The 21,424-nt window shown below is 39.3% G+C and overlaps 1 protein-coding gene across 2 annotated transcripts in view; it reads right to left on the minus strand.

The window, feature by feature from the left end:
- The window catches only part of LOC127226149 (cyclic AMP-dependent transcription factor ATF-7), an 86,726-nt gene that overhangs the window by 23,374 nt on the left and 41,928 nt on the right, over positions 1–21,424 (minus strand). For both annotated transcript variants that reach the window (XM_051190032.1, XM_051190031.1), the window contains exon 3: positions 4,456–4,552. In XM_051190032.1, coding sequence (XP_051045989.1) covers positions 4,456–4,552 — 97 coding nt within the window. The remainder of the gene's footprint in view (positions 1–4,455; positions 4,553–21,424) is intronic.

Here is a 21,424-nt window from a genome sequence, read left to right on the forward strand (position 1 = left end):
TAAGAGGAATAATGGTAGTGAAGACATAGAGAAAGGCAGGGAATGGCCATCATATACAGATTAGGAGAAAACAATATGTTTAGGTGAAAAGACCAACATTTTATGCACATAACTTGCATATAAAATTGGGTAAGTACCATAAGGCTAGGTTATGGGAAGTCTAAAAAGCCAAGTATAAGTTAGAGAAAGCATAATGAGAGATTGTGGCCATAAGAACATAATGCAAAAACTAGTTTTTTAAAAGCTTGTAAGATGGAAAAGAATTAATACAAGCATAATGGGATTGGTGGCAGGAAGAAAAGGATTACTATGGTTTGTATGCCACCGAAAAACTCATAAATGAAATACTGGGTCCCAAGAACTTGGTGGTAAGGGACCTGTAAGAGCTAGAATCCAATGGGGGATTTTAGGTCATTAGGAGCATTTCCTTGAAGGGAACTATGGGCTTTTGCTCTTTTTTTTTTTTTTTCTTTTTTCTCTTTGGTGTCCTAGCCAAGAGAATAGCTTTTTCTTCCACACATTCACCACTATAATGTGCCAACTGACCATGAACAGAAGCCTCCAAAACTGAGCCAAAGTAGTCCCTCATCTCTCTGTCTCATTTTCTTTCTCTCTCTTTTTTTTTTTTTGGAGTCAAAATATTTTTTTTAATTTATTATTTTACATGTCCATCCCAGTTCCCCCTCCCTCCCTCCCTCCCTTCCTCTTTTTTACCTTCTCTGCCCTCTCACATGCACCCTAACCACTCTCCCCAAGTCTATATGTAGGGGAATGCCATCCAGTTGGGGTCATGTAGATCTGACAGGTCCTGTGAAGTAGGGACTAGGGCTTCTCTCCTGTCTCTAGGTTAAGGCAGTTATCCCTCCATGGGGGATGTGTTAGCAAGGTCCTTTTGTGCACCAGGGATACATCCTGGCTCCACTGTCTGAGGTCCCTTAGACTGCTCAGTCCTTCTGGCTGAGACCCATATTCAGGGAGGCCCGAGTCAGTCCCATGCTGGCTTCCCAGCTATCATTCTGGTGGCCCGTTAGCTCCTCCTTGTTCAGGTAAGCTGTCTCTATGTGTTTCTGCCGCCTGGTCTTGTCCTATCCATCTGCATCTGGGTTCTAGTTCGACTCAGTGTTTATGTATGGGTGTTTGCTCCTGTTTCCAACAGGCATTAGATGAGGGCTCCATGGATAAGTTAGTTGTTGATCTCACTATCCGGGAAGGGCATTTATGGTAGCCTTTCTATGGATGCTCAAATTGTTAGTTGGCGGCAGACTTGTAGTTCTCTAGACCTTTCTTCGTGTTCAATTTTATCTTCAAACCAATATTGGCTTCCTCTTTTATGTTCTCTCTCTCTCTCCTGTCTTCTATTCCTAACTGGGCTCAATTTTCCTGGTCGCACGTGTTTTCCTTTCCTCCCCTTCGTTTTCTCCTACTTCTTTCTCAATTTGCTGCCCCCCCCCATCCACTTCCCCTGTGCTCTGGGGGACTTGTCCCTTCCCGGTTCTGTGAGGGACTTTATATGAATCTCTTAGAATACACCTTGTATCCTAGTTCCTCTGGTGGTGTGAATTATAGGCTGGTGATCCTTTGCTCTAGGTCTAAAATCCATATATGCGTGAGTACCTACTATGTTCCTCTTTTTGTGACTAGGTTACCTCATTCAGGATGGTTTCTTCAAGTGCCATCCACTTGCCTGCGAATTTCAAGATACCATTATTTTTTTCTGCAGAGTAGTATTCCATTGTGTAGATGTGCCACATCTTCATTATCCATTCTTCAATTGAGGGGCATCTAGGTTGCTTCCAGGTTCTTGCTATTACAAATAGTGCTGCTATGAACATAGTTGAACAGATGTCTTTGTTGCATGGATATGGATCATTTGGGTATATGCCTAAGAGGGGGATTGCCAGGTCCTGTGGTAAACTAATTCCCATTTTCCTGAGGAACTGCCATACTGATCTCCAAAATGGCTGTATGAGTTTGCACTCCCACAAGCAGTGGAGGAGTGTTCCCATTTCTCCACATCTTCTCCAACATGAGTCATCATTGGTGTTTCTAATTTTAGCCATTCTGGCAGGAGTAAGATGGTATCTCAAAGTTGTTTTGATTTGCATTTCCCTGATAGCTAAGGATGTGGATATGGAGCACTTTCTTAAGTGTCTTTCAGCCTTTTTGATTTCCTCTATTGAGAATTCTTTCTTCAGTCTGTACCCCATTTTTTAATAGGGTTATTTGGTGTTTTGTTGACTAGTTTCTTGAGTTCTTTGTATATTTTGGAGATCAGCCCTTTGTCGGATATAGGATTGGTGAAAATCTCTTCCCAGTCTGTGGGCTGCCGTTTGGTCTTGTCCACTGTGTCCTTTGCTTGTGGCTATTATAAAGGGTGATGTTTCTCTGATTTCTTTCTCTGTCTCTTTGTCGTCTGAAAAAAGTAGGGCTACTGATTTTTTTGAGTTTATCTTGTATCCTGCTAGTTTTCTTCTTTTTGAGATAATCTCACATAGCTCAGGCTAGCCTTTAACTTGTTATGTATCCGAGTATGGTCTTGAACTTTTTCTTGCCTCTACTTCTCAAGTGCTAATATTACAGGCATGCACCAACACACCCTGCTCAAACCTTTTCTACCAACAAGTTGATTTTTCTCAATCTTTGTGCACTGACAGAATGCTGGGTGATAAATGGAAGTACTAGAACAGAGAAGATTGGGAGGAAAAAAAAAAAAAAAGACAACTCAAGACTAAGTACACTGGTACCCATGAGTAATAGAGAGGAAGGGCTGCTTTAGGAGGCATGTTCAGTCACTGCAATGAATATCTGAATTATAGCCAACTTAAGGTGTTCAATAAGGGGCTAGAATATATATGTTTTTAACAGGAGATAGAATCACCTGCCTACCCAGGAAAGTTAAAGTCTCATGCACTGGTTTGAGCACTCAGAACTGAATGCAGAGTAAAAAACACTTTCTCTGTCAAACACAGTGGCTCCCACTTATAATACCAGCTTCCAAGAAGTAAATGAAAGACAATTTCAAATTCAAGCTGAACCTGGGTTATACAGTGAGATCCAGTCTCAAAAATGGGTGGATGGCTAGATAACTCAGTAGTTAGGAGTGAATACTGCTCTTTAAGAAGACCCCAATTTGGTTCCCTATACCCATAGCAGGCAGCTCATAACCAACTGTAACTCTAGCTCCAAGGGATCTGATTTCCTCTCTGGCTTCCATAAACACCTGTACTCATAGGCATTCCCCTCCCTCATAATATAAAATAAATATAGCAGGGTGTGGTGGTATATGCCTTTAATTCCAGCACTCAGGGGGCAGAGGTGGGTGGCTCTCTGTGAGTTCCAGACTAACCTGGTATACATATTGAATCCAGGCTAGCCAGAGCTATACAATGAGACCCTGTCTTTAAAAAATCATTGATACTGTCCCTGCTTATATCCTTTCCCCAGGGATTACAAATAAATCTGTAAGCTCCTAGAAAAGTGATTAGCTCACACAATAGATCAGTAGATATTCAATATGTACTGAATTAATAAGGAGTAGGAGATGTAAAAGGACAAGTCTTTTTCATCATATGCATTAATAGGGAGAGGAGTTTCTGTTTCCTTTTCCATGTCTAAGGTAATATTATTGCAAGTAGTAATTAAAATTACAATTTAATTAGTTTATTAATTGATGTAATAGCCATCAACTAGATACACTACGGATTAAAATTAGGTTAAATCTGTTTGGCCTAGGTTAAATTAGAAGCTTTTAGAGCATCCAAAGAAGAAGCTCATCCTGCTTTGCACAACTATCTAGCTGCAAACTGCACAAAAGAAATACTGCAGGGCTTGGAAACAAGTGCTAAGAATGCTCCCTTGAGTATGGTGCAAACAGTATTTGCAACTAGTAAAAGGTTCCAAGTCACCCGAATTAGTTTAGGAAAGTCCCAATGACTAAATGTCTTCTTTGTGTTTTGAAAATGCACCTTCATTGGTGTCTGAGTTCACAAGGGAAGTTGATTTCTGAACTGATAATCTGCTTGCTAGAGGAAAACTGATACCTGGTAGAAAAGAAACAGCCAGGCTAAAACAAAACAGCTTTTTTTGCTTTATTTTGTTCACCTCTTCTACTGCGGGTATGGAGGAATATCAATAGTGTTTTTTGTTTGTAGCTCTTCCAAAATCTTAATAAATAGAAGGCTAAGAGACTGAATAGACTGAAAAAAGTAAAGACAAAATTTCAACACACCTATTTTCAGAAGTTACAGAACACAAACACAAGTATACTGTTAAAGATAGAATGAAGGTGCAGTAGGAACCAGGGATTTGTTAGTGCTACCTATTCTTGAGTAAATGCAGATCACAAAAGTAGTCTTAACAGGAGAAAGGGAGTGTAGCTCCCAGGACATCTGGGCCCTGGAATTAATCTTAACTGTTTGGCGATAGCAAAGCATATGATTTTTAGGCAGCAAATACCTGCAATGATGACTGAGTCAGTTCGGGCTGGGCCAAATTTCAGTGTCATCTCATGCTTGTGTTTATGAACTGCCAGGTGGTCCTCATTTGTAAATCTCTGAAATGAAACAGAAATGAAGATGTAAAAAAAAATGGAAAAACCAAATAACAACAACAAAAAACCAAACCAACCCTTCCTCCATTCAATGCTCTTTAAAAGGACCTACCAAACAGAAACATGTTACAATGACATTGGTCCCTGGAAAGAGGGAATGGAAAAATAAAAGATGAAAAATGATGGAAATGATAAAAAAGATGAAAAATAATAGCAATGAAGGCAGGGAAGAGAGGAGATAGAGATCACAACACCAACTGCTTTGTATCATTAGGTACAAACAAGGAGAGTGGATAGATTGTTGTTGCTGAGGTACAGTCTAGGCATAAAAAGATGAAGGTAAACTTGTGAACAAAAGCAAACAACTTTTAATATTAACAATAAAGAGAGAAGAAGAGAAAGACTGGGATCTCGGTGGTAACCACAAAAACAGGAAATTTCAGAACTCTCTGTGGTGGGGCTGAATTGGAGTATTTTATGAACAGACTAACAGGGAGATAAATTATGCAGGATTAGGAGAACCATTTAACTTCCTGGCCCCTACAGTGCTGCAGCAGGCGCCTTTGCGGCTATTTGGCTCACAGTTTTAATGAGCCAGGATGGAACTGTAGATGACAGAGGCCCAATGGCCAGCAATAATGGCACACACCAGCCCCATTGGCCAAATGCTATCTTCATCAGGCAGTCTGCCTAGGCTCCAGCAGCCATAAAGGGGCCAGTACAACACTGCTGGCTGTATAATGACAAAATAAAAGTTCAAGCAAAAAAGAAAAAAAAAAAAAAAAGGATAGAGAGGAGCCTGTAGGCAGGATGAAAAAAAAGGAGACATTACACAGACTCTTGTGTACAGGTCTCAGTGAAAGAACAAGAAAGAGGTAAGGCAAAGTCTACCCCAGTTTATGACTAAAGCAATGTTACTGAACAATGATTTATGTTGCTTCTCTTAAAAGGAGGAGGTGAACAGAACAGATGAATAGCAGTAATTCAAAGTCCCTTTGAGCCCACTGGCTCTGTTTGCTCATTTGAAAATCCGTGCCACAGAAATGGCCTGGACCCTGCAGGTTTCCACAGCCCCTTAGCATAAAGTCTCTGAAACATGGTTCTAGTTGTCTTGTTTCTAAAAAGAGACTGCTTAGTCTCTTATTTTTACCCTTTCCATTAGATATGTAACTTACCATTAAATAGCACACCTACAGCCCCTTTCCTATGGCCCTTTACAAAACAAACACAAAGGTCCTATTCTAGCCCCATATGGTCAGGTATCAACATCAAACTGGTCTTGCCTCCCTCATTTTACCCAAATTTTAAAGCTTTTTAAAATTTTATTTGTATGGCTGTTTTTTTTTTTTTTTTTTAAATACAGGTCTGTATATCATGCGTATGCCTAGTGTCCACAGAGGTCAGAAGAAGGTAAAGAGGGCATCAAGGGTGTCAGATGTTCTGGAACTGGAGTTATAGACAGTTGTGAGATGCCATGGGGATGCTGAGAATTGACTTGGGGTCCTCTGGAAAAGCAGCCAGTGCTCTTAACCTCTACGCCTGCCTCTTTATTCAATTTATATCTAAACCCAGCATTAACAACTAAGATCCTTTTCAGGTAAAGCAAACAGGCCTGAGGAGCATGGTTCAAGTAACAGATCTAGGACAAAATGGACACAGAATGTTCCCTAAAGAACCTCTGTGCACCAGCTTTTTCAATTATAGTTTTACCCCTAAGGGATAGAGTAGGAGAGAAATAGTCTGTTAACTGGGTTTAAAAAAAAAAAAAAAAAAAAAAAAATCACTGTAAGGATCTGGGCCTGCCATGTATTTGAAAAAGGAAAGCAGTTGAGCCTAGTTGGCAATGAAGAAAACAACATTCTTTTATGGTGGGTATGATGAATAACATTAAATAGGCTTGTAGGTTCTATAGTAATCATTTAAAGATTATTTTATAAGCTGGGTGTGGTGGTGCACACTTTTGATCACGGCACTCAGGAGGCAAAAGAGGCAAACATATCTCTGTGAGATGGAAGCCAGTCTGTTTTACATGCAAGTTCTAGGCCAGCCAGGGATACATAGTAAGACCCTGTCCAAAAAAAAAAAAAAGTATTTCTAGAGGCACTTAAGGAAATTTCATATAGGCTACTTGAAAAAAATTGCACAGTGTTCTAGAACCCAGAGGAGTAGCTTAAAAAAATAATTTTTTTTTTTAATTTATTATGTATACTGTGTTCTGCCTTCATGCATGCCTGTATACCAACAATACCAACAGAGGGCACCATATCTCATTATAGATGGTTGTGAGCCACCATGTGGTTGCTGGGAATGGAACTCAGGACCTCTGGAATAGCAGCCACTGCTTTTAATCTCTGAGTCATCTTTCCAGACCTTTTTTCAAAATTTTTATTTATGTATTTTAAAGATTTATTTATACATTTATTTATTATGTATACAGTGTTCTGCTTGCATGTATGTAGTATGCATGCCAGAAGAGGGCACCAAATCTCATTATAGACAGCTGTGAGCCACCATGTGGTTGCTGGAAATTGAACTCAGGACCTCTGGAAGAGTAGTCAGTGCTCTTAACCATTGTCATTTCTCCAGCCCCTAGAAGAGAAACTCTTAACCAAGAAGTCCTCTTCCATTAGAAATTCTCTTTTTCTTCACTTCAAAGAAGTGGAGAGAAAGATTTTAAATTTCAATCAGATTTTGTTTTGGGTTAAGTTTTTTTTCAATTCTCTCCCTTACTTTTTATTCTATGAATGTAAAAACATTACTCTGAGCTATGTGTGGTAGTGTTCAAGTTTAGTATCAAGCACTTCAGAAGCAAAGGCAGACAGATAAGTTATGAGTTCAAGGCCAGCCAGTGAGATACCATCTTGAAAAAAGCAAAAACAAACAAAACATTATTCTGTATATAGTTTGGATATGAAGTACCCCCCCCCGCCAGAAGGCTCATGAATGCAGTAAAGGGAGAGGCTCTGACTTAATCAGTGAATCAATCCACTGATAGATTCATAATTTGATGGCATTTCTGGAAAGTGACTGAAACTTTCAGCAGTAAGGTTTTGTTGGAGAAAGGAATCATGTCACACATCTCTGTCTTTCTGTCTCCCAGCAATGGTTGAGGTGAGCAGCTTTACCTTATGTGCCCTTCACCATATCTTCTCTGACATGATGCTCTACCTTACTGCAGATGCACAGTGATAGGATCAGCTGACCAAGGACTGGAACCTCTGACACTGCAAGCCAAAACAGATCCCCCTGCTATGATGAAAACACTTAACTTACATACTCTGTGGGAGGGTTTATGGCTGTCATCAAACTACTGAACGAGTTAAAAAAAAAAAAAAAAAAAAAAAAAGCAAACCCCCATGATATAACAAAATTTAGTATACTTTAGAAAGAAGTTGTTACAGGGTTAATTTTAAGAAGCAGGGAATGGGCCTAGTTTTGACTCTGATTACCTATCCTCTGCTGTTTCTGATATAGTTGGTGAGTATCATTCATTCTGTCTGTCTGTCTGTCTGTCTGTCTGTCTATCTATCTATCTATGTATCTGAGACAGGTTCTCACTGTGTACTTCTGGCTTCCCTGGAACTTGTGATGAGACTAGGCTGGCCTCCATTTCATGGAGATCACTGCCTTGATCTCCCCAGTGCTGGGATTAGAGGCCACTACTGCCTGGCCTGGATATTGTTTTAAATATTCCTTAGCTGAGCACAGTGATGCATGCCTTTAATCCCAGAATCTGGGAATCAAAGGAGGACAGATTCCTCTGAGTCTGAATCCAGCCTGGCCTGAGTTCCAGGCCAGATAAGGCTGCATAGTGAGAATCTGTCTCCATCATCATCATTCTTTTATCTTCTCTCATTTCTAATTACTTAATTTTTATGCATATGGGTATTTTGCCTGAATGTTTGTCTGTGCACCATATGCATGGGTGATGCCTGCAGAGGCCAGAAAATGACATTATACACCCTGGGACTGAAATTACAGATGGTTGTAAACTGCCATGTGAGTTCTGAGAACTGAACCTGAACCTGAATCCTCTGCAAGAGCAGCCAGTGCTCTTAACCAATGAGCCATCTCTCCAGGCCCTTTCACTTTTTCCAGAAAGTTTAATTTTTTTATTTTATATTATGTGTATGAGTGTTTGGCTGCACGTATGTATGTTTATCACGTGTGTCTTTGGTGTTCCTGGAGGCCAGAAGAGGGCTTTGGATACCCTGGAACTAGAGTTACAGATGGCTGTGAACTGCCGTGTGGGTGTTGGGAATGGAAATCCTCTGCAAGAGCAGCCAGTGTTCTTAACCACTGAAACTTTTCTCCAGCTCTATTTCCTTTCATATATTACAAGTTAATACTTTAACAATTCTCTAGGCCACAGACTAGAGGATATAGCTTTGTGGTAGAGCATCTGCCTAGCATACATGAGTCCCTGAGTTTTCTCCACCACTGGAAAAAAAAATCTAGATCAGTCTGTCGACCAAAGCCTACCCCTGTCCCAGAGACTCTAACTTCATGCTTTGGGAATAATCTTTCTGAAAGCAATTTCTCAAATAGAATAGTAAAAATTAATGAGTGATTAAAAAAGTCAGGGATTAATAAAAATGTTGATTATTTCACTGAATTTAAAACGAGTTGAGGAGTTCCCCAAAAGATTTTCTTTTAAAATTATTGAAACATCTACTCCCTACTCCTATTGTTAATATTCTTAGTAGTCTTCCTTTGCTCTTTTGATTAAGGTTTCAGTAAATAGCCACTCAGGAAACAATATGACCGTAGGATAATTATTTTCACTAAATGTACAAATATAAATACCTCCTAGGCAGCAGAGAACCAATATTTTTCAAAATGGGGTCTGAAGAATTTGAGTCATAGGAAGGCAATTTATTTGCTTAGTATATAATCTGTATGAAAGTCTTGTCTGCTCAAGTAAATGAATGAGAATAGTTTATTGGTAAAAACAAGGGGGCATCATATGCTAATTTGCACCCCATCCAGAGACCAAGATCCTTTAGATCTGATCTGTAATATGCAACAGTACATGGTTACTGAGCAATTGCAATGTGACTTAATTTCTTTCTTCCTTTCTTCTTCCTTCCTTCCTTCCTTCCTTTCTTCCTTTTGTTTAAAGAAAGTGTCTCACTGTGTAGCATAGGCTGACTTCAACTTTCCAAGCCTTTGCCTCAGTATCCTGAGTTCTGGGATCACAGATGTATGCTAGCACACCTGGCTTTGCAATGGGCTAATCCGAATCAAATGTACTGTTATTCAATACATAATACCAAAGAAGTATATAGTATCGTGATTTTATATTGGTTCATGTTTAAAATACAGGGTCCTTTGCAAGAGCAGTATGCACCCTTAACTCTGAGCCACCTTTACAGTCCTTGATTACATGTTGTAATTATACTCTCTTTTAAGTTTTATTTTTAAGACTATATTTATTCTTATTTTATGTGCATGGGTATTTTGCCTACATATATGTATGCCCGTGCATCATATGCATGCAGTGCCCTCAGGGGCCAGAAGAAGGCATCAGGTCCTCTAGAATGGGAGTTACAGATGGTTTTAACTGGTTATGAGCTGTCATGTGGATATTAGGAATTCAACCCAGGTCCTCTGAAAGAACAGCCAATGGTCTTAACTATCTCTTCAGTTCCTGAAACAATACTCTTTTGTATATAATGGGTTAAAAGACTACATTAAAATTAATTGATTTTACTTTTAACATTGCCACTAGGACAATTAAAATTACATGTGTGAATCGCCTTTGTGGTTTGCCTTGCATTTTTCTTTTTAAAAAATATATATTTTTATTTTTAACTAGGTATATGTGTGTATGCCTGTGTGTGAGTATGTGTATGTGAGTGCAGGTGCTTGAAGAAGCCAGAGGCCTTGGCTCCTCCCGGAAGCTAGAGTTACAGTTGCTTGGGATCTGGCTGGTGGGTGCTGGGAACCAAACTAGGAACCTCCAAGAGCAGCATGCGCTCTTCACTGCTGAGTCATCATCAGTCCACTGTGTTATCTTTTTTCATATTTATGATTTAGATAATATACCCAAAGACACCATGGCCTGTTTGTCCCAGTTAGTAGGGAGGCTGTAGTAGGAATTCTGATCACATGCCAATCTTCACTCTTTCCTTTTAAATCTGTTTTCTCTATATGTAGCTTATATATGACAGTGCTTCTCTACCATCAACATTATGATTCCTACAAAAAACATTTAGAAATATTTGGAGACATTTTTGCTTGTCACAATTTGCAGCATGCAATTAGCTCTAGAGGGTAAAGGCCTGGGATGTTGATAAATATTGTATGCTACACAGGACAGCATCCCTCCAATATTATCTAGCTTCAGATGTCCTTTGTGTCTCTGTTAAGAAATTCTAGGGCCATAGTGGTGCACATCTTTGATCCCAGCTCTCAGGAGGCAGAGGCAGGTAGGATGTCTGTGAGTTTGAGGCCAGCCTGGTCTACAGAAAGAGTTTCCAAGATAGCCAGAGCTACACAGAGAAATCCTGTCTTGAAAAAGACAAAAACAAGAGAGAGAGAAAAAGAGAGAAGGGGGAGGGAGGGAGGGAGAGAGGGAGAGAGGGAGAGAGGGAGAGAGGAAGAGAGAGAGAGAGAGAGAGAGAGAGAGAGAGAGAGAGAGAGAGAGAGAAAGGAATTCTAGGGCTGAAGAGTTGGCTCAGTGGTTAAGAGCACTTGTTCTTGTAAAGGACCTGGGTTGAGTCTCAGCACCCACACACATGGAGGCTTACCATCTCTTCAGATACCAGGCATGTATGTGGTACACAGATATACATGAGGCAAAACACTCATACACATAAAATACTAAGTTAAAAAAAAAATTCTACTCCAGAGTAATAAAGAAAGAAAGGAAGAAGAAAAAAGGCTATTCTTTAGTTTGTCTTGACAAACTGTCAACATGGGTTTTTTTTTTTTTTTTTTGGATATGAAACTTCAGAAAAAAATATATGCAAAAACCTCCCAAATTAATTTTATAATCTTTAAACACTTAGGGTAGGGAAATTGGCAAGATGGATACAGAAGGAATAGTAATTAGGAAAACAGATTAAATAGGAGTCTCATTCTTGATTTAGAACACAGATAACACAGAATTAAGTCAAAACAATTTTGGCTGCTACCATTTTTTCCCTCTCTAATGGATTTATAACAAACAAACAAACAAACCAAAAAACAGCAAAAGGGAAGGTTTCTTTAGTTTAAGGAATATTGGGGATGTTTAAGGGCACTTGTTGCTCTTGCAGAGGACCCAGGTTCAGTCCCTACTACCCACATTTTGGACTCTAACCATCCATAACTTCTCTTCTCACCTCTGTAGGTACAAGGCAGGCATACAGTGCACATATACACAGGTCAGAAAAACATTCATGCACATAAAACAAAAATATATAAATTCTAATTTAAAAAGACTACTATTAAAAAATAATAGACATAAAATGTAAGGCCAAGACATATTATGAGGAGGTCAGTCTTAAAACTGAGAGTAGACACAGAATAGAAAAGGAAAATAGTTCTTCTTTTTTCTTAGTCTTTCTCTTTTCTTCTATTTATGGTTGTGAGCCTAGCCTTTAACGGATGAGCCATATCTCCAGCCCTCTCTTTTCTTTTTTTTTGAAACAAGAACGAAGTAGCTCAGGCTGACTTTGAACTCATGATCTTTTTGTCTTAGCATTCTGAATCCTGTAACTGTAGGTGTGTACCACTACACCTGGTTGTGTGTTCTGTGTGTGTGCCTCCCCCCCCCCCCCCGAGATAGTGTCTCATTCTTTAGATCAGGCTGGTCTTGAACTATTTGTAGCCAAGGCTGGCACTGAACTAATGGTAATCATCCTGCCTCAGCTTCCAAAGTGCTGGAACTACAAGTTTACACCACTAATAGGATGGCTGGTTTCTGTTTGTTTTGCAACAGGATCTCTCTACACAGCCCTGGCTGTCCTGGAATTTGCTCTATATGTCAATATATCAGGCTGGTCTTGAACCTATAGAGATTTGCGTGCCTCTGTCTCCCAAGTGCTGGGATTAATGATATGTGCCACTACTGCCCAACTAAAAAGCACTTTCTTTTATTTTTGGTTGTGAGCCTAGCCTTTAATGGCTGAACCATCTCTCCAGCCCCAGAAACACTTTCTTAATGAGCTACATTCCTAGCCCTCATTTTACTTTTCTCTTATTTTCTAATTTTTAAGAATTTATTATTATTTGTGGTGAGAGGCATTGTGTTATGGTAGATTTGTGGAGGTCAGAGGACAACTTTGTAGAGTCAGTTTTCTCTATCTACTTTTAAATGGGTTCCAGGGATCCAATACAGGTCATCAGATATGAACAGAAAGCACTTTCAACTGATAAACCATCTTGACAGCCCCTTTTGCTTTTTAGTTAGGTTCCAGTAAGTTGTCCATGTTAGTCCTAAATTGCTTCTGTAATCCAGACTAAAACTGGCAATCCTCCTGTATCTACCTCTTGAATAGATGGGGTTATAACCTTTGACATCAGGCCTACACTTTGCCTTATTTTGGAAGAGTAGACTGAAGGGAGAGGACAATCACAGCTCTTTTGTAATTAGGAAATGAGCTCTGAATACATAAACCATCAAGGGCTAACTCAATGAATTAAATCTTATTTGTAATTATCTGAAAAATCATTTGTACTAAAATCTAACTACCTCTTTCTCTAAAGTTTTTAGGTTTGGTGGTACTAAAATGGCCAGAACTGTTCTATTTTATTATAGTATCTTTAAATTGGACCATTTTGGTAAAAGAAAGTGGTAAGAAAAGCTATGGAAACTCCGAGAAACTGGAGAGCAAGTACTGAGCAGTCAGCAGAAGGCACACTGCTCTTTTTTAGAGCATGATTTTGACAGGGCTTCTCATTCTTGCTGAAGTGCTTCATATCCCAATGCATACGGTCAGTTTGTGAAAGTATGGAAAGGAAGAGAAAGGAAGTGACTGAATATACATGCATACAGACACCTTGAAGCCAGAATGGCTTCCATTTTCATCTCAGTCACTCAGAGGTGCCTGCTTTCTCTTCAAGAAGCTGTTTGCAAAGTGAGTCACACATCCTGCTCTGAATGCTTCATGGCTTTTGAATGAATCATTTCAAAGGACAGGATTGTTCAACAAATAAACACAACCATAGCAGCAGCTGCTCATATGTGGCTTTGTGAGTAAGGTAATTTATAGAGGAAAAATAAGGATAGGAAACTCCTTCCCAAAATATTCAAAGAGAAATGAAGGAGAAAAAACAGCTCCACTAAACTGTACCTACAGTAAATTCATTTGTCTATGGTGGAGAAACTTTCTGTTTGAGAAGGTTACATGATAATAAGAAGGAAAAGACTTTGATAGCTAAGAGAACCTTTCATTAAGCACAGGTTTTCTGTGGTTGTTAATGCTGGTGCCCTTCCTTCCTTCCTTCCTTCCTTCCTTCCTTCCTTCCTTCCTTCCTTCCTTCCTTCCTTCCTTCCTTTCTCCCTCCCTCTCTTCCTTTTTCTTCTTAAGATAAAGTTTCTATAAGGTTTCTCTATGTTCTAGGACTAAAAGTGTATGCTACCACACCTGGCTCTCCATTCTCCTTTTAATAACATTGTTTTATATTTTTCAGTAAAACCTAAACTATGGGCCTAATGAACAGACTACGGTCAAACAAAGCCTTGCATAACTGGATTGCTTTCGGGTATGGCAAAGGTGAGATCACAGGTTCAAGGAAAATATAATTGGTCTCTTGACCCCTTCTGAACCTTTCTTTCTTGTTTGCCTCTTCTGTAAAGGTTGATAAGCTAGATATTCACTTTCCCAGTCTCCTCCACACAACTTAAGTGGGGTTGGAACAGGAGATAGTATTTCGGGCAATACTTTGTCTCCCTCATAAAAAGACAGTTCTGGGACCACACTTTCTTTCTTGTTCTCTGAGAAATAAGCAGGACAATCGGTAGGAAGAATGACAGCAAGACAGTATTCTGATCAAGCTGACAAATTTATTTTCTCAGGGGAGGCTTATATAGGGCCATAGGCAGGATGTGAGCAGGGTTTGCGTGTGGGCAGAATGAAAAGGTCAGTAGAAGGAATGCCTTTAACTGGCTGTAAAACTGTAGCAGAAGGAATATCCTGAGCTATTCTTTAACTGGTTGTAAAGCTACAACAGGAAGACTATCCTGAGCTATTCTTTAACTGGTTGTAAAACCGCAAGCCTGTAACTAGGAATGCTCTGCTGAACATTCTGCTTACTTCTTAAGAGGCAGTAATTTTTTTTTCAGAGGCCTGAGGTAGTGGGGTCGGTGATGGTCCCCAACAAGCAGAGAGGGGAAACAAAGGAAATGTTTGATATGTGGTTAGGTACTTAAACTCCTATTTCTGGATTTATCGTGTTATAAACTCTTACACAATTTTAAGCTACTGTTAGATACTTACAGGTGAAAAGAATCCCTAACCAATATATGGTAACTTCATTTTCTATTTAAGGAACTCGGAAATGAGATATGCCAGAAAGTATATTATTTTACATCTTCATGATGTAAAATTTATTACATTTTCATATCTGTATAACATACCAAAGACAAAATCTCATCATCACTTATGGCTCCAAGGTCCTCTGGAAACAATGACTACAAACTGTTTAGACTTTGGGGAAGAACGTGTACACACACACACACACACACACACAGAGAGAGAGAGAGAGAGAGAGAGAGAGAGAGAGAGAGAGAGACAGCATCAGTGAATGATGTTGCTCTTGAAACTGAAGCTGTTACAGATTACTCTTCACTGAAGATGGAGTTTTAAATTAGAGCCCTACTTTTATTCTTGGCCATTCCTCTCCCTTAATATCTAATATCTGGTTTCCTTCTCTTCTCTCTTTCTACTCCTAGAACTATGTAGCCCAGGCTAATCTTGGACTTAATAGTCTTCCTGAAACAGTCTCCTAAGGGCTAGGATTACAAGCATTAACTACAACATCTAGCTGTGTCTTGTATGCTCTTTATTAAGCTCCACAGCCTTCTTGGGAACCACACTTAAGAATTAGTAAAGACAGGTCCGTTATCTATTCTTTGATGGTAGTAGTTATATGTAGAGATGTATTAAATGCTCAACCAACTTTAAAGGGTCAGTTCCTAGCACTGGAGAAATCCAAGAAGTAACTGAGTAGGCCTCGTCCTGTGTCAGCTGCATGGTTAATTGCATTCTCTATGGTTGGGGTACCATTAGAGTTCCCCCAAAGGATAACTTGAGTTTTTAACAAAGTATTTTATTTATTTTTTCACACGTGTGTATTATAATCCCTGTACCTCACAAATGGACAGAAAGGACAAAGTGCTATTAACATTAAAGCTTGGAAAATCTAGTACACTGTGTTTAGCCTAAGCTGATGAAAGCCTCGTTATGGAAAAACAATACTGTAAACACTTCTTCAAATACTGAGCAGAAAGCTGAAAATAGGGCTGGAAAGATGGCTCAGTGGTTAAGAGTACTGGCTGCTCTTCTAGAGGTCCTGAGTTAAATTCCCAGCAACCACATGGTGGCTCACAATCATCTGTAATGAGATCTGGTGCCATCTTCTGGGCTGTAGGTATAACTGCAGACAGAACACTATATACAATAAACAATAAATCTTAAAAAAAAAAAAAAAAAAAGCCTGTAAGAACCAGAATTATTTGATCTTCGAGTGTTCACACAACTATGAATAAGCAAACAAATAAGAAACTAGGAAAAGTTGAGAAAGATTGTGGTGGTTTGAATGTGAACGCCCCCATAGGCTCATATGTTTGATTATATGGCCCCACTGATGGAACTGTTTGGGAAGGATTAGGAGGTGTACCTTTGTTGGAGGAGATGTACCACTGGGGCCTACACTAGTCTCATTCCATTTCTGTACTCTCTCTGCTTCCTGCTTATGAATATCAAGGTGTGGGTAATATCAGCTGTTCCCACTGTTCAACACTAAGGACTCTAAGTCTCTGAAACCATAAACTCAATAAACACTTTCTTTTATAAGTTGACTTGGTCATGGTGTTTTATCTCAGCAACTGAAAAATAACTAAGATAAAGATCTTATTCTCTAAAGCTTAGTCTTTATATGGCTTTCCCAAGCTTATGAAGACCACCCAACTCCCTCTACATACAAAATCAGTTTCTCAGTTCCAAATGTAGCAATTTTTAAAATGTATCTTAATTGACAGAACATGTGCCTATCATGTAAAGTTCTGCATTCAATCCCTAGCACCACATAAACAGGTGTGGTGGGTGGTTTGTTTCTGTAATCCTAGGATTTAGGAAGATGGAGAAATTGAAGGCCTACTAACTGCTAAGTAAGATATGTCACGGGTTTAGCAGTGGTGTGACTACTATGGGAATAACCAGTCATTTCTGATTGGATTTAAGGCTTATTCTACAAAAGGGAATTTATGCTTGGTAATGTAAACTTGATCAAAATCTGGGGAGGTCTTAAGTCCTAGGGGGTAGACTAATTCTTGTTTTGTTAAATGGACTTGAGAGCAAACTGATTTCTAAATATTTATGTTTATAATCTTAGATTAATGCTGCTCTCAACATTTACCAGAGAAGTTTTCATCTGTAGTGAGCAGCAGTTAATGCAGATTCATAACTGGTCAATATGTTGAGAATAAGTGACTGTTGGGTAGTCAGTCCTAAATGGGATGTTTTTAAAACACACACACTCTCTCTCTCTCTCTCTCTCTCTCTCTCTCACACACACACACACACACACTCATGCTCTCTCTCTCACACACACATTCTCACACACACACTCTCACACATTCTCATTCTCTCTCTCTCTCTCTCTCTCTCTCTCTCTCTCTCTCTCTCTCTCTCTCAGAATGTCAAAGAAGACAGGGTAGAAAGGATGTAAGAGCCAGAGAAAGGGGAGGAGAACTGGAAATGTCTTGTGGACAGGACATATCATTGTTCTCATGAACTCATAGCAGCTGTGGTTACAATTACAAGATTGAGTTTTTCAACATTGCAACACAGATGGGAGAGGAGCTCATGAGGCCCTGGCTGTGTAGCTCTTGGCAGTTAATGCCTGCTAAAGGAGAGGGAGTCATTTTTCTTCAGGGGCCACTGGTAAATTGCCCATGCTCAAGTAAATAATCTCATGCAAGCAATTCTAATTAGATTCAGTGAGTTATTAAAATGCTAGCATGGAATTAGGGGGGCACTTGCTGAAAAGAAGGGGTTCAGAGGGAGTGGAAGTAAAAGAAATAGGGTGTATGTAAATATAAAATATATTATGTATAAAATGTATGACAATGTCAAAGAATAAAGCATTTTTTAAAATTTTGTTTTTATGTATTTTAGTACACCATCTGTATTTCTTGCCAGTGAGACCACTGAAGTTACAAATGGTTGTGACTCACCATATGGGTGCTAAGCACTGGACTAGGGTCCTCGAAGGGCAGCCAGTGCTTTTAAATGCTGAGCCATCTGTCCAGCCCAAAGAATTAAAAAATGAAACAAAACAAAAACCCTAAAGGTCATTATCAGCTACTTAGAGATTCTGAGGCCAAGTAAACTATAAGAAACTCTGTCGGTTAGACAGACAGACAGACAGACAGACAGACAGACGGGTCAAAGTTTAAGTGACCAAAGATTCAGTAACTATAGAAGAGGATGCAGGATTTATTTATTATGTACACAGCATTCTGCTTACATGCATGCCTGCAGGCCAGAAGAGGCCACCAGAATCTCATTATGGATGGCTGTGAACCTCCATGTGGTGGCTGGGAATTGAACTCAGGACCTGTGGAAGAGCAGCTAGCGCTCTTAACCACTGAGCCATCTCTCTAGTACCCCCTCCTTTTTTTTTTTTAAGTTAAAAGAAAAAAAAAAAAAAAAAAGGCTCAAATGGTTTGGCAGGTTTTAAAATAAAGCACAAGTATGGTGGTATTCTCCTTTTGCCACTTTAATTACATGGAGAAAAAACTGTTACTTTGATTTACGGACATATTCATCTGATTATTTTTGTGTCTAGCCCAGGAAGATTTCTTTTTAATTAAAAAAATTGTTTTTAATTTTAATTCACAGAGATCCATCTGCCTATCTTCTGAGTGCTGGGATCAAAGCCACTACATGGACATAGCAAGGTTTTTGTTTTGTTTTGGGGATAAAGTCTCAGTCTATAGGCCAGGCTATCCAGTGTTGTAATTTAAATAACACTGAGAAGTCATGCCACACAACAGGACTCACATAGGAGGTTTATTGGAAGAGAGAGAAGGGGCAGAAAAGGGGGCAGAGGTGGAGCAGAGACCCATCCCTGGGGACAATAGTGATGGAAGAGAAAGAGAAAAAGGCAGAAGAGAGGGAGGGAGAGAGAGAAAAATAGGTGTGGGGCCTTTAAAAATTGAATATGCATAAGTGGTGCTCTTAGTAGCTGCAGCTGAGAGCATATCCTGTCAGAACCCCAAGGGCAGGCCAGTACAGATGCCTTAATACTAACATCTAGGACCTCACAGGCAAGCCTTCCTCAGCCTTCCAACTGCTGGGATTATAGGTGAAGAGACCTGGCTTGACCTGCAAGTTTGGATGATTTGCAGGTCATTTTTACAAAACCAGGCAAAAGAGAAACTCTTCAAATTTTAGTTTTTGGTGTGGTTTTGTTTGTTTTTCAAGACAGGGTTTCAAGACAGGACACCCCAGCTGTCCTAGAACTCTTTCTGTAGACCAGGCTGGCCTTGAACTCATAGAGATCACCTGCCTCTGCCTCCAGAGCTCTCTCTCCAGTCTTCCCACATTCAAGTTTTGACTGGTCTAAAATAACAAATTGTTTCAAATATGTATTCTCATTTCTCATACTGGAATGTAGACAAACCAGGAAGTGCTGATTGTAGTCTATTAACCTTTATATTATACTACCAGAACCTCATCCGTTAAGGGAAGAAAAAAGAGAAAATATAAATACTAATTTCATTAAACATACGGTTGAAACCAGAACTAAAGGGTTTGGAATTCCTAGTCACTGCTTTTGGATAACAATATAGCAAATTACAGATTTCACTTGCACTGTGGTAGGCTGATAATAGCTCTCATTTGTTTGCTGGAGTTGCCCTCACAAAGTACCATAACCTGGGTGGTTTGAATAGCAGTTTTATTGTATCACAGTTCTAACCTCTAGCTAGAAGTCTGAAAGTGTGTTAAACAGGTTGCTCCTTTCTGATTTTGTTGTTGTTTTTGTTCTTTCATTCTTATCCCAGGCTTATTTCAATTTATAGCAATCCTTTTGCTTCAGTCCCCCAAGTGCTATGATTATAGATAGGCATGTGCCACCATACCCAGTTGCTCCCTTCCAAAGAATGGCTCAGTGGTTAAGAGTTCTTTAGCTCTTGTAGAGGACTTGAGTTCAGTTCCCAGCATTTAAGTTGTTTGGCTCACAACCACCTTATAACTCCAACTCCAGGGGATCCCATGACACCTTCTGGCCTCTGAGGGTACTGTACTCATGTGCACAAACCCATACACATATAGATTTAATTTAAAAAAAAAAAATGCTTAAGAATGTCAGGAATATTTTCCAAGCTTCTCTCATTGGGTTTCTGGTGGTTTGCAGGCAATGTGACTTCGCTTGTGGCAGCATAAACCCAACCTTCCCATGGTGCTCTCCCTACGTGTATATCTGTGTCCAATTTTCTCTTTCACATAGACACTGATCACACTGGATTTGAGGTTCACTCTACTCTAATAGGATCTCATATTAATTACATGTACAATGATGATGCTCTTGAACTTCTGGTCTTCCTGCCTCCACCTCCCTAAATGCTGTGATTATAAGCTTGCACAATTACACTCAGTTTATGTAGTGTTTGGAAACGAACTTAGGACTTTATGCATACTAGGTTAGCATTCTAACAACTGAGCTAGATCACCAGCCCTGACTTATTTTTGAGATGGTCTTGTTATGTTGCCCAAGCTGGTCTGGAAATGGTAAAATCCAGCAATCCTGCTCATTCAGTCTTCTAGCATCTGGGATTATAGGCATGTGCTATTATGCTAGGTTTAAACTATATTTCTTCTATTCACAAACCAAAAGGATTAACATTTCTGGTTTGTGATCTAGCATCTAAGGGGTTCAGATCATCATTCCATCCTAACAAGTAAAAAGCTGAACAACTGAAAAACTAACAATTCTTAGGTCTATCAGAGAAGTAGAATCACAGGGCAAACTGCTATTCTCCATAACCCCCAAAGCTGGTAAACATAGACTGTGGATCCAATGTGACCAGACACTGTCTCCATGACTAACTCCTGCTATATAGACTAGAACTGCAATCCAAAATAAATTCTTTCTTCCTTAAATTGCTTTTGTTAAAGTATCTGCTTCAGCAACAAGACAAGAAACTAGCTTGGAGGTGGTGGTGTGCTCATTGTGAGTTCCAGACCAGACTGGTCTACAGACCTAGTTTCAGGACAGCTAGGGCTGTTACACAGAGAAATCCTGTCTTGAAAAACAGAACAAAACAAAGGACAAGCAACTAATATATTGAGGAAACCTAGACTTGAGAAGACAAATACTGTATGTTCTCTCTCATATACAGATCTTAACTTTTAATTTGTAATTTGTATGTATATATGTAGATATGAGTTTGGGCACATGTCATAAAACTAGAAAAGGGATCACAAAACAAGAAAGGTTTTGAGGAAAAGGAGGTAGGCAATAGAACATTAAGGCAGAACTACTGGGTATAAAAAGACTGTAAGGGAAGAAGGTAGGGAGGAAGATCAACAAAGAGAAATTACATATGAAAATTACATACTGAAACATATTACTTTTATGCTAATTTACAAAATAAAAAAGATATGAACAAATACTCACCCCAAGAAATCACTGGAAAAGTTACAAAGTATTTTGAGG

Source organism: Phodopus roborovskii, unplaced genomic scaffold (genome assembly GCF_943737965.1).
Source record: "Phodopus roborovskii unplaced genomic scaffold, PHOROB, whole genome shotgun sequence".
Taxonomy (NCBI): Eukaryota; Metazoa; Chordata; class Mammalia; order Rodentia; family Cricetidae; genus Phodopus; species Phodopus roborovskii.